General features: G+C 52.9%; 2 protein-coding genes across 2 annotated transcripts; one reads left to right on the forward strand and one right to left on the reverse strand.

The window, feature by feature from the left end:
* Positions 1-1,408: 1,408 nt before the first annotated feature.
* Positions 1,409-3,646, forward strand: FRAT2 (FRAT regulator of WNT signaling pathway 2). The gene has a single exon (XM_061194797.1). The coding sequence runs from the start codon at positions 1,566-1,568 to the stop codon at positions 2,256-2,258; it is 693 nt and encodes a 230-aa protein (XP_061050780.1). The 5' UTR covers positions 1,409-1,565; the 3' UTR covers positions 2,259-3,646.
* Positions 3,647-11,166: 7,520 nt separating this feature from the next.
* Positions 11,167-13,719, reverse strand: FRAT1 (FRAT regulator of WNT signaling pathway 1). Its single transcript, XM_061194810.1, has one exon. It carries the CDS (start codon positions 13,539-13,541, stop codon positions 12,711-12,713), a length of 831 nt encoding a protein of 276 aa, XP_061050793.1. The 5' UTR covers positions 13,542-13,719; the 3' UTR covers positions 11,167-12,710.
* Between the last annotated feature and the right edge of the window lie 501 nt (positions 13,720-14,220).

Consider the following 14,220-nt stretch of genomic DNA (forward strand, 5'->3'; position numbering starts at 1 on the left):
GAGGAGTCATGAAAATACAAAGGAGAAAATCAATAGGAAAAACTTATTAGAGAACTATTCACAAAAAAAGGAAGTACAGTTGGTTAACAAAGATTTAGAAAACTACTCTACCTGACTAAAGGCAAAGAAATAAATACTGAAATGAGATCCATTTCACCTACAAAATCAGAAAAATAACTATAATACTCAAGTATTAATACTAGTGAAGGCGATACACATGAATGATGAGAGAGTAAATACACATGAATGATGAGAGAGTAAATTCACATGAATGATGAGAGAGTAAATTTACCCAACTGTTGGAAAGCAATTTGGTACATTTATCAGAAACCTTAAAATATCCATATCCTTTGACCTGAATTTCCATTCCTGGGAATATGTTCTTAGGAAAGAATCAACACGGAAAAAGTTTTACGCACAAAAATGTTAGTCACGCACTTATTTACAACGGTGAAATTAGGTAAACCGCAAACGTTAAAGGAATTATTTAGTAAGTTATGGTACAGCCACTTAATGGAAACTTGCGTAATCATTATACGTTCTCAAAGCGCATGCAATAACACGAACACCGTTTACGGGATAATGCTAGTGGAAAAGTGTATAACGTTGTATACGAGTGGCTGTTTGTATAACACTTTTATAGAAAAAGGCTGGAAAAGAAAAACTTTTAATATGTGAACCATGTTTGAATCCTATGATTGGAGAGTTTTTTTCATCGCCCTATATTTCTATTTAAATCTTTTTTGTTGGCCGCGCGGCTTTTTTTTTTTTTTAATGAACAAAGTCAGCTCTTCTTTAGCCAGGCGGTGGCGCGTCTTTCTCTCGCGCTGGGCCATAGCGCTTGAGGACTAGGCGGAGGGAGCAGGCTCCGAGACTCCACCTCCGGGCGATTCCGCCCTCCATTGCGGAGTCCCCCTCCCCGCCCCCAATTTCCCCAGCTCCACCCCTCCCAAGCCAGCTGGTCGCAGGGCCCGCCCCTCCCCCACCACTCCCGGGCCCGGGTGACTGCGTGTGCGCGGGAGGGGGAGCCGGGCCGCCCAAGTCTTGCTGACACGTGGGGAGGGAGGAAGCGTCGGAGGACTAGTGGTTGGGTGTGTGAGGGGGTGTGTCCGTGAGTGGGAGAATCCAATCGTGGCCACCTCAGAGTCTTCATAGTCCTGTGCTGCTCATCCGGCCAGGGAAGTACGAAGCTCTCCCCATGCCCCGGATCCCCTCCTACGCAGACACCCAGCGCAGACACAAGAAGGCTCCGGCCGCGGCCCTGCGCTGCCCGTGACGGCCCGCGCTGCTCCACCTCCTCGCTTGTCCCCCCCGCCCCGGCGCGGTGGTAGGGCCCGGCGGTAACGTCACCCATTGTTTACAAATCAACCGGAGCCGGTAGGATTCCGGCTCCCGCGGCTGCTGGCGCGCGGCGAGAGTGCCTGGCGGGCTCCGGCTTCCGCGTCCGCCCCGGCTCCGGCCTCGGCCTCAGCACCGCGCCCGGCTCCGCCGCGGCCCACCGAGCCCCGGGGGCAGCCGAGCCGCCGGCGACTCCCGCAGAGCTCCGGGTGCCCGCGCGGGGGGCCATGCCGTGCCGGAGGGAGGAGGAAGAGGAAGCCGGCGAGGAAGAGGAGGAGGAGGAGGAGGACAGCTTCCTCCTGCTGGAACAGTCGGTGACTCTGGGCGGCTCGGGCGAGGTGGACCGGCTGGTGGCCCAGATCGGCGAGACGCTGCAGCTGGACGCGGCGCAGGACCGCCCTGCCTCCCCGTGCGCGCCCCCGGGGCCGCCACTGCAGCCCCCGCGACCCCCGGCGGTGGTGCGGGCGGACAAGGCCCGAGCCCCGGCTCTGCCGCTGCTTCTGCCGCCCGCCTCGGCCGAGACTGGGGGTCCGGCGCCCCCGGGGGCCCTGCGCTGCGCCCTCGGGGACCGCGGCCGGGTGCGGGGCCGGGCTGCGCCCTACTTTGTGGCAGAGCTCGCCGCAAGCCCCAGCGCGCTGCCCGGGCCGTGCCGGCGAGGATGGCTGCGGGGCGCTGTCGCCTCCCGCCGCCTGCAACAGCGACGATGGCCCCCAGCCGGGGCGCGCGCCAACGACGACGACCCGCACAGGCTCCTGCAGCAGCTGGTGCTCTCGGGGAACCTCATCAAGGAGGCCGTGCGGAGGCTCCAGCGAGCCGTCGCCGCGGTAGCAGCCACGGGCCCCGCGGCACCCCCCGGACCCGGGGGCAGCCGCAGCCGACCGGACCCTGTCGCCCTTCAGCCCTCCGGCGCCTTGCACTGACCCAGGGCCCTTGGAGGAGGAAGAAGCCTCTGCGGGGACCCAACGGCGTCCTGTGCCTTCCCCAACCTTGAGCTGAAGCCGCCGTTGCCGTCCTGGGAGCGACCGCCTAGGCTGCAAGGAGGCGCGTGGGGAGAGACCTCAAGCCGAGAAGTTACCCGCCCCGGCGAGGCTGTCGGCGAAAACTTGAGCGTGGAGAAATGCACGGGCCAGGGCGCGTCCGTATCGCGTGAGAATTTCCCCGGCCACCTCGGGGACAGGAACCTGGGATAAAACTGGGAGAACTATGGCAGCTATTTGCATCAACTTGTACCTGACTTAACCCTTGGGGGTGTCGTGTGCTTGGATTGTTTAAAGATACGGCTCCAAGGGGCGAGAATCGCGAGGGCTTTGTAACAATACTTGAAAACTGATGACACGAATACATTTTATTTTCCGGTGGAGGAACTTAGTGAAAATGGTGCTACAATTGCTGTGCAAAGAAATTCCGGAGGGAAGAAGAATGTAAAAGCTTGGTGGTGGGTGGGTTGGCATCGCCCGACCCCTTTCTCCCACCTCATCGGTGACGGGTCGAGGTGGGAGATGTGAACTCCAGTTGTCGGGGGCAGGAAGGTGGAGAATTTTGAAGGTGGGTCGAGGTGGATGTGGACTTTTAAATGACTTGACCTTGCCACCTGTGTTTCAAGGTCACGGTGTGCTTGGACGGAAGGTTGTGGGCTTCCTGGGAGAGCTAACTGACCCCTGTGTCTTTTCTTTCTCTTGCTCCAAGAAGAGCCCTGTCTGTGCTTCGCCACCTCCTAGAGTCTCCAGAGGACACACAGGTAGAGAGGGCTGTGCGAGGAGAGTTATTTGTTTTCCTCTGTGCTCTCCTTCTGTCCAGAACTCCTCCTCCTCCTCCTCCCGTGAGGCCACTCTTGGCGGTGCCATGAGCTTTCTCAGAAACAGGCATAAACAATGTCTTATGTCTCTCTCCTGTCCTCCCGGCTGGCCTTTCTTATTCCACCCTTTCTGATGTCTTCACTGCATGGATGAGACCCCCGCTGTTTTTCTGCTCTGTTCTGGCCCTCTGTGGAGCCATAGGCCTGAGCTTTCGTGGGTCTTCACCCCTCAGTTTCCTTCTGCCACCAGCTCTTTGTGAGTGACCGAAACCGTTTTTTAAATGGGACTCTCCAAGAGGAGAAACCCCAGGCTTTACCCGTATGAAACTTGACGGCGCTTTAAGTAAGGTGCCACCCCCAAACTTTAAAGGAGCTAAACTAATTTTTTAAAAAGATTCAATGGCTTGTTCATCCTCCAGATGTAGCTATTGACGTACACTTCGCACCGGAGTGTCTGAAATTGTGGTGGTCCTGATTTATAGGATTTCTTAATTAAAGTGTCTGCTGAATAAATTTGGTTTTTGTTTTGGAGCATGCTTTGGCTTTTTGGTGGAAGGTGGGGGAAAGAAAAGCACAGAGGGGACACGTTTCATAATGAAGTCGTGATGGAGAGGGGACTTGGGGGTCGAGATGTGAGACGGAGACCGGTGGAGCTGCAGTCAATGAGTGCTTCTGGGTCAATGTTCCACAAGATCAGAAAATTCAGTCCAGGTTTTTAAAAACATGCTAGGTGGGATTTCACGCCCTTTGTGGAATAAGAACATAGTCCAGAAACTTTCTAGGCTGGAGGGCAGAGGCCAAGTGATTTGCTGTATCTGGAGGAGGGTGGAGGGAGGTGAATTTTCTGATTTTTTTGTGTTTGAAGAATGGGGAGGGTATAGACAGAGCCTGCCTATTTTCTCCTTTGAGACTGACCCAGTCTTGAGCTGTGGCCTAGGGAAAGGACAATAGGGTCTTATAGCAGTGTATTTGGTAGTTGTAAAATGGGGTGTTTTGAGCAGATGGGGGTTCAGTTAATTAAGTGGCTCTCCTGGTTCTGCCCTCAGTCTTATCTTCCCCAGGCTTGGGGCCCTTTCCCACAAGGAAGCCTTTCTTGGTACAGCCCAGCTCTGCTAACCAGCCCCAGGGGCACCTGTCCTGCCCAGCGCCTTCTCACACGGGCTGCAGGGGAAGGCTAATGCTCAGTGGCTCAGTTTGACTCAGCCCCGCTGCTCAGCAGCTGTGTCATAGTAGCCAAGTCACAGCTCCGTGCGTTTGCCTCCTCTCATGTATAAAACAATAATAGGTTGGTTGGGAGGGTAAAACGAGGACCTGAGGTGTCTGGGACACTTAAGGGCTTAAAAAATGACAGCTGCTGATTCTTGCTGCCACCACTGGCCCTTCTTCCTTCAGTGGCCCCCATCTGCCCCTTCAACGTGCCCCACATGCCCTAACACTTCAGCCACCCTTTCCTTTCCACTGTGAGCACAAGTCACTGCCACCTCTTTTGCTTCTGTATCATAGAAATCCCTTTTCCTGAACTTCCAGAAGGCCACCTCCACACACCTTCCAAATGGTCTGTCTGCTGTCATCATTCCGGGGGTTGGCACTTGACACACATGCCAGGTACTGTTCTGGGTGTTTTAAATCATCTCATTATGTCATGGCTTTATTCGTCATGAGGTAGGCACTGTTTTCTTCATTTTATAAATGAGGACACCAAGACCCAGGAGATTAAGTGATTTGCCTGAAGTCACCACCTTTTAAGTTAAGGAGCTGGGATTTGAACCCAGGCAGTGTGACTCTAGTTTCTCCTGCTTTCCTCAACCAGAGCTTCCAGTCATACTGTACCACCTCCATGAGACTTTCTTGACACCATTTTCTCCCATGTTGGATTTATTAAAGTTCTTAAGAGCATCCCACAAAAACCTTGACCCAATAAATGCCTCAACACAATAGCATCACCATTTTCAAACTTTTCTTGCAGGCCAGCCACATATGTGCAAGGCGCTGGGGATCCGGGATGAAACAGGGTTTCAGACATCCTGGAAGAACCCACAAGCAGGTTTGGGGCCAAGACCTTCACATAAGGTAATAGGAATTGCATAAGAGAGGCACAGATAACATGGTAGATGGCTGCTTTTTTTAGAACCTCAAGTCTGTAAGATGAGGGCATAGGGCCAAGATGGTGAGGTCTCACCCAATGCAGCTGTCTTCTGGGTCTGCAGCATGGCCAAGACAGCACTCAGGAATGAAATTAGAGTGGTGACTGTAGACTGACAGGACCTGAAGATCTTCAGGAGCTGAGAAGCAAGGTAGAGAGAGGGAAAAGGGACTGAGCCCTGTTTGGGCAGGAACTCTGGTAGGCACCTTTTACAAGATGGCCCTTCACTCTTTACAATGGGGAGAGGTAGGAGAGGTCGAACAGGATCTGAACTCATGGCTCTTAAGCTGAACCTCTTACCTCCTGTCTGAGCCTACGCACACATTTCTTCATGAACCTCAGCCCCAGCTACCGATCAGCTGTTTGCAAAGGCTGTAGAGAGCAGAGTCCTGGGCCTGGGGAAGTGTCTGTGCAAAGGAGGCATTGGCCATTTCCAAGGTGTTGCGGCTTGGGATAGCCCATTCCTAGTACTTGGCCCAGGGATGATTGTGGCTGGGATATCCCTAGTCCCTTGGAGTGGATGGGCACAGAACCGAGGACATGAGCATGGGCAGAGTTGAGACAACTCCATCTTCTGAAGGATCCGAGGCCTAGGTTTCCCTGGTAACATTCTGCAAGTCTTGAGTCCAGAAGGACAAGAGTAATAGGGAAGTTGCAAGAAGCTGGTTGTGTGAGTGTGTGTGGTCGGGGAGGGGGTTGATTAGGAGTTTCATGTGGGACGTTACAGGGACCGCAGCCTGGTGCCTCCTAAGTGATTAGGAGTTGGAAGAGAGATCAGGGCTGAAGATAAAGATTTGGCAGTTAGGGCTAAGAGGGGTGGACGGAGCCTGGGAGATGCTGTCAGTTGGGAAGGAAAAACACTAGCCAATGTACGTAGCACTTACCATGTGCCAGGCTCTGTGCTAAGCACTTTACAAAGACCAAGAGTAGAACCCAGAGAAGCCAAGGGGGGCTGAAGGGTGAACTGTAAGGGGTGGTTGGGTATGTGTGTCTACATACATGCACAGGTGCACACACACAAACGCAGAGCTATAGCTATGTGATCACTATGTATACCCTCCGAGGTCAGGTCCAGGGTATATGGAATCAGAGCTTGCTCAGTGACCGTCACTGTCTTTCTTTAATCCTGAAGTTATTCAACTTCTCTTTATCAGCACCATTAAGCAGTGTGTTTGGAACATCTGCACTGTGAGTTCGTGCCCTGCTTAACCCAGCTGAAGAGAAGAACTATTTATGGTGCATTTGGAGAAAGGTGATTATGACTCTGGTGTCTGGGGAGGATTTTCAGGAAAACCTAGGAAACCGAATCTAATTTAGACAGTAAAAAAAGAAACGGGCAAAAGGCAGGGCAAAGGTAACAAGATGATAACCAGCTTGTGATTCTTTTTTAACCCACCCAAATCAATAAGTCAAACAAACTCCCTGAACAGCCTATCAATTGGGGGCGGTGAATTTTACCTCCTGTGAGTCAGTTAATTGATAAAGCGGAGCAGTTAATAAACCCTTTGGTATCAGATTTAGATTTCATTCTATTGTAGCATAAGGTACAGAGAAGAAGGATTCCTTCACACAAAAACATACCCAGCCATCTCAGGCGTGAAGGGTTATACAAAGTTGTTTCAACAGCCAACTGGTCCCAGCCTCCCTGTGGTAGGACAGTTTGTGACTTAGAGTGCTGTCACAGGGGACATCCACCTCTAAGGTCTCCCTGAGTCCTGCCCTTCAAACCTACCCAGGCTGAGCGCCCCATCCCTTCGTGGCCCCTCCAGGAGGCTTATCCTTTATAGCATCTTCCCTTCAATTCCACCCTTTGCCACTGTCCTCCACCCACAGTGGGACGAGCGCAGGTCTCTCCTGCTTGAGCAAACCTTCCTTTGGTTCTGTTTTCCCTTTTTAGCTGCTGTCCCTCCTTTCCCATCCTCTCCTCTAGGCACCACAATTCATCATCTGTGCCCCAAGCACTCTCTTAGCCTCCACAAGTCTGTTGAAGTTGCCCGTTTGTTTGCTCTGCAAATATTTACTAAATGCCAATACCCAGGTGTTGTTACTAAATGCACCTATGTTTCAGGCAGTGGCCTAAGCATTTTTACTAGCATTAGCTCAATGAATCCTCACAACCTGATGAGGCAGGAACTTTATTATTATCAGACTTGGCGGACAAGGAACAGGAGGTGAGAGAGGTGAAGTAACCTGCCCAAGGTCACAGGAAGGAGCTTTAAAGGAAAGAGCTGGGATTGCGACCTAGGCAGTCTGGCTCCAGAGCCTGCATTTTAACAGCTACCTGGTACTGTACTGAGGACTATGGGTTTTCTTTTCGAAATGTGTCCCTTCTTGTCTTTTTCTGTCTTTTTGCGCCGAGACCCTTATCACCTGGTGCCTAAACTCTTTGAGAAAAGAAGACATTCACATATGAGCCCCTGAGATAACCCTATAATGACAGTAAATAAAATGAAGAGTGAGAACAAAATGAACTTGAAGATCACCTCCTGCGAAGAAACTGCACAATTTTCTCAGTACAAATTATAGATGGGAGTGGACAGGGCAGGCATGAAGACCTACAGCTGAGCACTGAATTTGATTTAGAAGGATTTCTGATAGGAATGGGGGAGTTAAGAGCTGTGGCTTCAGAATGCCCTCCCCACAAACCCTCCCCTTTGTGATATTCCTGCTGCCCCTACTCTACGAGTCCCAGTCCTGAGCTGTTTTCAAGGTTTGGCTTGAAGGGGACCTCCACCCTTTTCTGATTAAACCTCTTCTAGACTGATTATTCCCTTCCTCTACACTTCCCTTAGCACTTTATACAACAGGGGTGCATGTTTAAGAAACGTCTTATCTTCAGAGCAAACAGGTTTATGCCTTTTAAGAAACAGATTGAAGAAGTCAATAAAAGGCAGGATTTTCCACAAAAGACTTAAAGTAGTGGCCTTAATGCAGTAGTTTCCAGGAATGATGTTTTGTTTTATAAGAGTGTTTATTGGCTATTTTGCATCTCATACATGATCTAATTTCACCTTCACCAGATTCTTCAAGGTAGGTGCTATACTTATCCCCATTTAGCAGGTGAGTTAATTGAGATTATTGAGGTTAAGGATCCTGTCCCAAATCACACAGCTAACAATGCAGGGCTGCCTGCAGAGCCCACGCTCTTATCTATTACACCTCCTGGGACACATTGTTATGGGCAGGTCATTTGTTTTCCCTTCAGTTATGGATGGAATACCAGGAGGAAGCGCTGTATGGGAGACTTTTGCTGCTTTGTCTGCACCAGCCTTCCTGGTGTTCAAATGGAGTGCACCTCAGAGTGGAAACCTCCCTGTGCTTCCATCTCTAAATGAGGCGGTAGCACTAGACCACTGAAGGCTGAGCTCTCCCGGGGCTGACATTCTGTGATTACTGAGCATCAGTGGAAGAGGGGGGAGCTAATTGAGTGAGTTAGTAATTTGGTTGCCAGGGTAACTCTTTCCTGATTGGAAGGTAGGGATCACAGGGTTTGACACAGGCTTTGCTGGATAGGAAAGTGGTGTCTGATGTGCACTCCATATTTCTGCTTCTGAGCTGGAAAAGGAAAGAGCAAAAAAGGGTAAAATAGAATTCAAATATTGTAGCATTTATGCCTAATTTAGAATGAAATCTTGGGGTGGCAGACTCTGGAGTTCTTTGTGAGGTGTGGCATTCTTTTCTCCAAATCACTTATTTGTCAATTTCCATGTTTTAGTTTATTTAGTATTTTTTTCATTGAGTTTATAGCTTTGGTCTTTTATCTTACCCAGGCCATTTTCTGTGGCCAGCTGTCTTCATAGGATGCTGAACATGAGAAAATGGTTACCGCATACGTGGCTTTCCCTAGCTCAGCCTAGGGATCTGGGGCATGGTTTTCCAGGGTTCCAGTGGCAAGATCATCATGTTGGACAACTGCAGGGGTATCGTTTACATTGTAGTATATGTGTGGACTTCTGCAGTGAACAATATTGGACTATGTATGATGGTATCAGGCTACTGGAAAGAGGCCTGAGCTGGATGACTAGAGACCTGGGTTCTAGGTTCTGTTAGGCCTTTGACTTCGTAAATGACTTTGTAGGTCACTCTGCACTGCCCCCTTCCTGGAATATTTTTCCACCTATAAAATGGTCTAATAACTTTTTTTTTTAATATTTATTTATTTGGCTGCACTGGGTCTTAGTTGCAGCACACGGGATCTTTAGTTGTGGCATGCGGACTCTTAGTTGCGACATGTGGGATCTAGTTCCTGGGGGCACAGAGTCTTAGCCACTGGACCACCAAGGAAAAATGGTCTAATAACTTTTTAAAATCATTAATGTAAACCCTGACTTATTCCAAAAGATGTCTTGGGGGTGACTAGTAAGATCTTGCAGGATTTTTAAAGATGGACGGTTTACACCCTGTGATGGTTACAGGGTTATAGTGCAGTTAAAGCACCTCATAGTAGGCATTAGTTTTCTCCAGTCTTCCTTTTTGAAGGAGGGGGTTGTATTACGTGAACCCTATGGTTGAGTCTAGCCTTAACCAATCATTACAAGAAGCCAGCACGTTTGGGGCAGTGGCATTGAATCATGGCCAACTTGGCCCTGGATTGCTCCTAACTCTTTGACCTTCAGGAAATCCCACCTCATCTAAGAAGTGAGGACCTCAGGGCTCCTCCAATGCCAGGGGAAGTCAGCACCTGACCACTTTCCTTTTGCTCAGAGCCCAGAGGTGGTAGCCCATTGCATTGTTCGAGGCCCCCCTTCCTCAGTTTGTGTTAGAGCCTCCATAGTCACCATTCGTTTGCTGGGTGGCACTGGACTGAGTCTTCCACAACCCTTCCTGGGCAGGTTGTGGGAAATGGCTGGCTTGGTGTGTTCTGGAGGTACTTCTCAGAGACCATCAGGGTCTGCGTGTGTATTTGAAGAGAGAGAATGGGGAGGTATAAACAACAGGCATTGAGTCCAAAAGGGAGTTAGAAAATCAGGTCTCTAAATCATACAGCACTCAATCCAGAAAGCACTTGTGGGATCACAGCATGCCCTTGTTTTATGAGAAACCGAGGACCCAGTCGATTGGCTACCAAGGGACAGTCCTGGGAAGGAAGGGGTAGGGACTGGACTATTCATCTCCAGGATGTGCCAGTCACAAGGAACCTTTTTCTCATCATCTCATGTCTCATCTGTTGTACAGATGAGGAAACCGAAGCTCAACAGAGGTTGAGCAACTTGTCCAAGGTCCCCATTTAATAAGGGGACTTGAACCCTGGATATCCTGTTGCCAGCATGGCTCCTTCCTGGAGGAAACAGACTAAAGTAACTGAGAACAGGAGGGACAGAGATGGGCTGCTCCGTCACTGCTTAGGGAGAGAATGGGAGTGAACGTGCCAAGGGCAAAGAGAGGAGAGGAGTCCTTTCATACCCTCCCAGTCGGCTTTCCCACTGCAGGTTTGCATCCTGAGCAGTCCCTAACCAAGAGCTGCCCCAGCCTAAAGGGCCACCTTGTGGAACAAGTCCACTTAATGACCATAGTAGAAAGAAAAAAGTGATAAGCCTCCCAGTCTGAAGTGACTGACTGATCTGATGTCCTTTGCTAATACAGAAGGAGCTTCTCCAGCACTGACTAGTAATCCAGAAGGCTCTAAGGCTTTAGTGAATGGGATTGGTCCAAAACCTGACCTCACTCTCATTTAATTTCATGCCAGCACCAATACACACCCAGCCACGCAGACCCTGTCTAACTAGTGAGCTGCTCAGACACAAAGGCGCTCTAATTACCATCCACAAGCCAGGCTGACAAGGATTTCAAGTGTTTTCATGTTTATGGAGATCAGAGAAACGTGTTCTGTGCATCTTTCCCACCGACGACAAGTATAAAATAAAACCAAACCAAAAAACCCAACGCATTTATTAAAAACAGATATTTCAGTTAAGTTAACATCCTATAATCAGGATAGCCACAATTCCAGACACTCCGCTGCGAAGTGTACGTATGTCAATAGCCACATCTGGATGATGAACATGCCATTGAATCTTATAAAACTAAAACACCAACAATACCGTCTTAGATCCTTCAGACTGAGTGAACGTTATGTTACAATCACTTCACCAGGTTCACAATGGCAAAGCCTGCAGCTTCTCCATTTGGAGGGTCACATTTTCTACTCGGTTTCCTTCACTTACAAAGGCGAGCTGGCATGGCTGGGGGAGGGGCAAAGGGAGGAAATCAACTCCATCTATCCAGGGAATTGCAGCTGTTATTGCAAAAGGCCCCGGAGAGCCCATTATAAGCTGCTGTGCTAGGCTGTGTGTCCCTGGAGTGCCCCATCACGTGGTGTCTCCTCAGCCCCCAGCTCGGGGCCCCCAGGAGCGCCAGCGCCACGCGCTAGAGTAGGACAGCAGAGCCGAGGGGAAGAGAAGGGACTCGAGGCCACGTCTCGGGGCAGTTTCCGTGAAAGCCCGGGGCGCGGCCGCCCGCGGGAGGCACGGGCGCCCAGCACGTCGCCGCCTCCTCACACCCGCGGTGGCAGCGGTGCGCGTGTCCTCAGGAGACTCCAGCACTTGCAAAACCCCGCGCTCTACTCCGAGTACAGGCGGAACCTGGCGACTCTGCCCTGCTGGAGCCTCGCAATCTCGTGTGCTCCCAGGAAACAGTGATCTTGAACCCGAGAAGGGGCGGACGGGCTGTGAAAATACACTTTCGAGAGGACCGAGGGTTCACTCCGCGCCTCGCCCTCCCCTTTCCCCAGCACCTCTCGGCCCCACCTCCCATCAGCATCACAGGCGCACCGCCTTCCCCCGCCACTCAGAGAACTTTAGGCAGTTGCAAAGCGGGGGCAGAGAAAAGGTTACGTCTATTCAATTCCCCAAAACGTCCTTTCCCGGTGCCGCGTGTTTTATATCAAGAACCAGCACCCCAAAATACACGAGATGGGTTTTTTTAAGTGTCGTAAAATTTCAAGTCTGGCAGTTTGAGGTACTCCCTGAAATGACCTACACAGGTTCCTCTCCCCCAAAGTGGATCAGGAACCAGCCCTGGAAAGGTAAAGCAAGTAACTGGGATCATCCTCGTCCTTTGGGCGTTCGGCGATCCTGAGAAGCGCGGACTGCGACCACACGGTCGTCAGGCTGGAGGGCCCGGAGAGGCTGCGTGGAACTGCACGCTGCGCCACCAGGACTGGTCACGCCAAGGAGAAGTCCTGCTGACTGTGAGCTTGGGGTGCGCTCTGTAATCTGCCGTAAATAGGACCAAGGAAGTCTTGTTTTTCAACCACATCGGGGCCCTCGACCTCAGTTCCAGCGAAAACATTCGCGATTTTTCGATTCCTCGTCTTCATTAGTTATTCTCCCGCTTCCAAAAGCGCGAGTTCACCAGTCTGAGTAGAGACGCAGCCCTCAGGGGCAACCCCTTGCCCTCCAGGCAGAGGCTGGCGATGTGGCCACTCTCGGGGTGTTAGCTGCCGGGGACTAGAACGCCGTCGCCAGTTCTGAGCTGCGCCCTCCTCCCAGACGAGCCAGGGTCGCTGCAGGCCGCGCGAGGGCTGCGGGGCAAAGGGGGTTCGTGCACTGGGGCCGACAGAGGGCCCAGGAGCTGGCGTCGGGGAAGTTTTGCGTGTAACTGCAGCCGTCGCGAATGAAGCCTCCGCACGGCCTCCTTGATGAGATTCCCCGAGATCACGAGCTGCTGCAGAAGCCGGTGCGGGTCGTCGTCGCCGGTGCGGGCTTGAGGCTGTAGCCCGCGTCGCTGCTGCAGGCGGCGGGAGGCGGCGGCGTCCCGCAGCCATCCTCGCCGGCAAGGACCCGACAGCGGCTGCGGGGCGCCTCGCTTGTCAGCTGCCGAAGGCCCATCAAGGCTGGGCTGAGGGGGCGATGGGGCCAGCGCGCTGGGGCCTGCGGCGAGCTCGGCCACAAAGTAGGGCGCAGCTCGGCCCCGCACCCGGCCGCGGTCCCCGAGGGCGCAGCGCAGGGCCCCCGGGGGCGCCGGACCCCCAGTCTCGGCCGAGGCGGGCGGCAGAAGCAGCGGCAGCGCCGGGGCTCGGGCCTTGTCCGCCCGCACCACCGCCGGGGGTCGCGGGGGCTGCAGTGGCGGCCCCGGGGGCGCGCACGGGGAGGCAGGGCTGTCCTGCGCCGCGTCCAGCTGCAGCGTCTCGCCGATCTGGGCCACCAGCCGGTCCACCTCGCCCGAGCCGCCCAGAGTCACCGACTGTTCCAGCAGGAGGAAGCTGTCCTCCTCCTCCTCCTCTTCCTCGCCGGCTTCCTCTTCCTCCTCCCTCCGGCACGGCATGGCCCCCCGCGCGGGCACCCGGAGCTCTGCGGGAGTCGCCGGCGGCTCGGCTGCCCCCGGGGCTCGGTGGGCCGCGGCGGAGCCGGGCGCGGTGCTGAGGCCGAAGCCGGAGCCGGGGCGGACGCGGAAGCCGGAGCCCGCCAGGCACTCTCGCCGCGCGCCAGCAGCCGCGGGAGCCGGAATCCTACCGGCTCGGGTTGATTTGTAAACAATGGGTGACGTTGCCGCCGGGCCCTACCACCGCGCCGGGGAGGGGTTGCGCCGTACCGTTGCTGGGCGGGGCGCCCTCTGGGCAGGGGTCCCGGGTGAAGCCTTGATGCCTCTGAGCTCTACAGCCCTGAATGCTGTCTGCGGGGGGCACTGGGGAGCCGATCCTCGCTCTCTCGGCCGGGCGTGATCGGTATTTCCAGAAGATGGACACCGGCGTGGCCTCTGTTGGTTTCTTCCACACACAAGCAAGGACACTTACACCCACACACCCACACACTTCTGTCCCTTAGGCGCGTCAACTCATCTGGTTTTGGCGTTTGCACCTTTGAGGTCCGGGATGCCGGCAATTTGGGAAGTGATGGCAGAGCGAGTGAGGCGAGTGATTGGGAGGAGAAGGCGTCAGGCTAGGGATCTGTCTGGAGATTAGGCAAACGAAGCTGAAAGAGATGAAAAGGAAGAAGGGGACCTT

This window comes from Eubalaena glacialis, chromosome 1 (assembly GCF_028564815.1).
Source record: "Eubalaena glacialis isolate mEubGla1 chromosome 1, mEubGla1.1.hap2.+ XY, whole genome shotgun sequence".
In the NCBI taxonomy this organism is placed as follows: Eukaryota; Metazoa; Chordata; class Mammalia; order Artiodactyla; family Balaenidae; genus Eubalaena; species Eubalaena glacialis.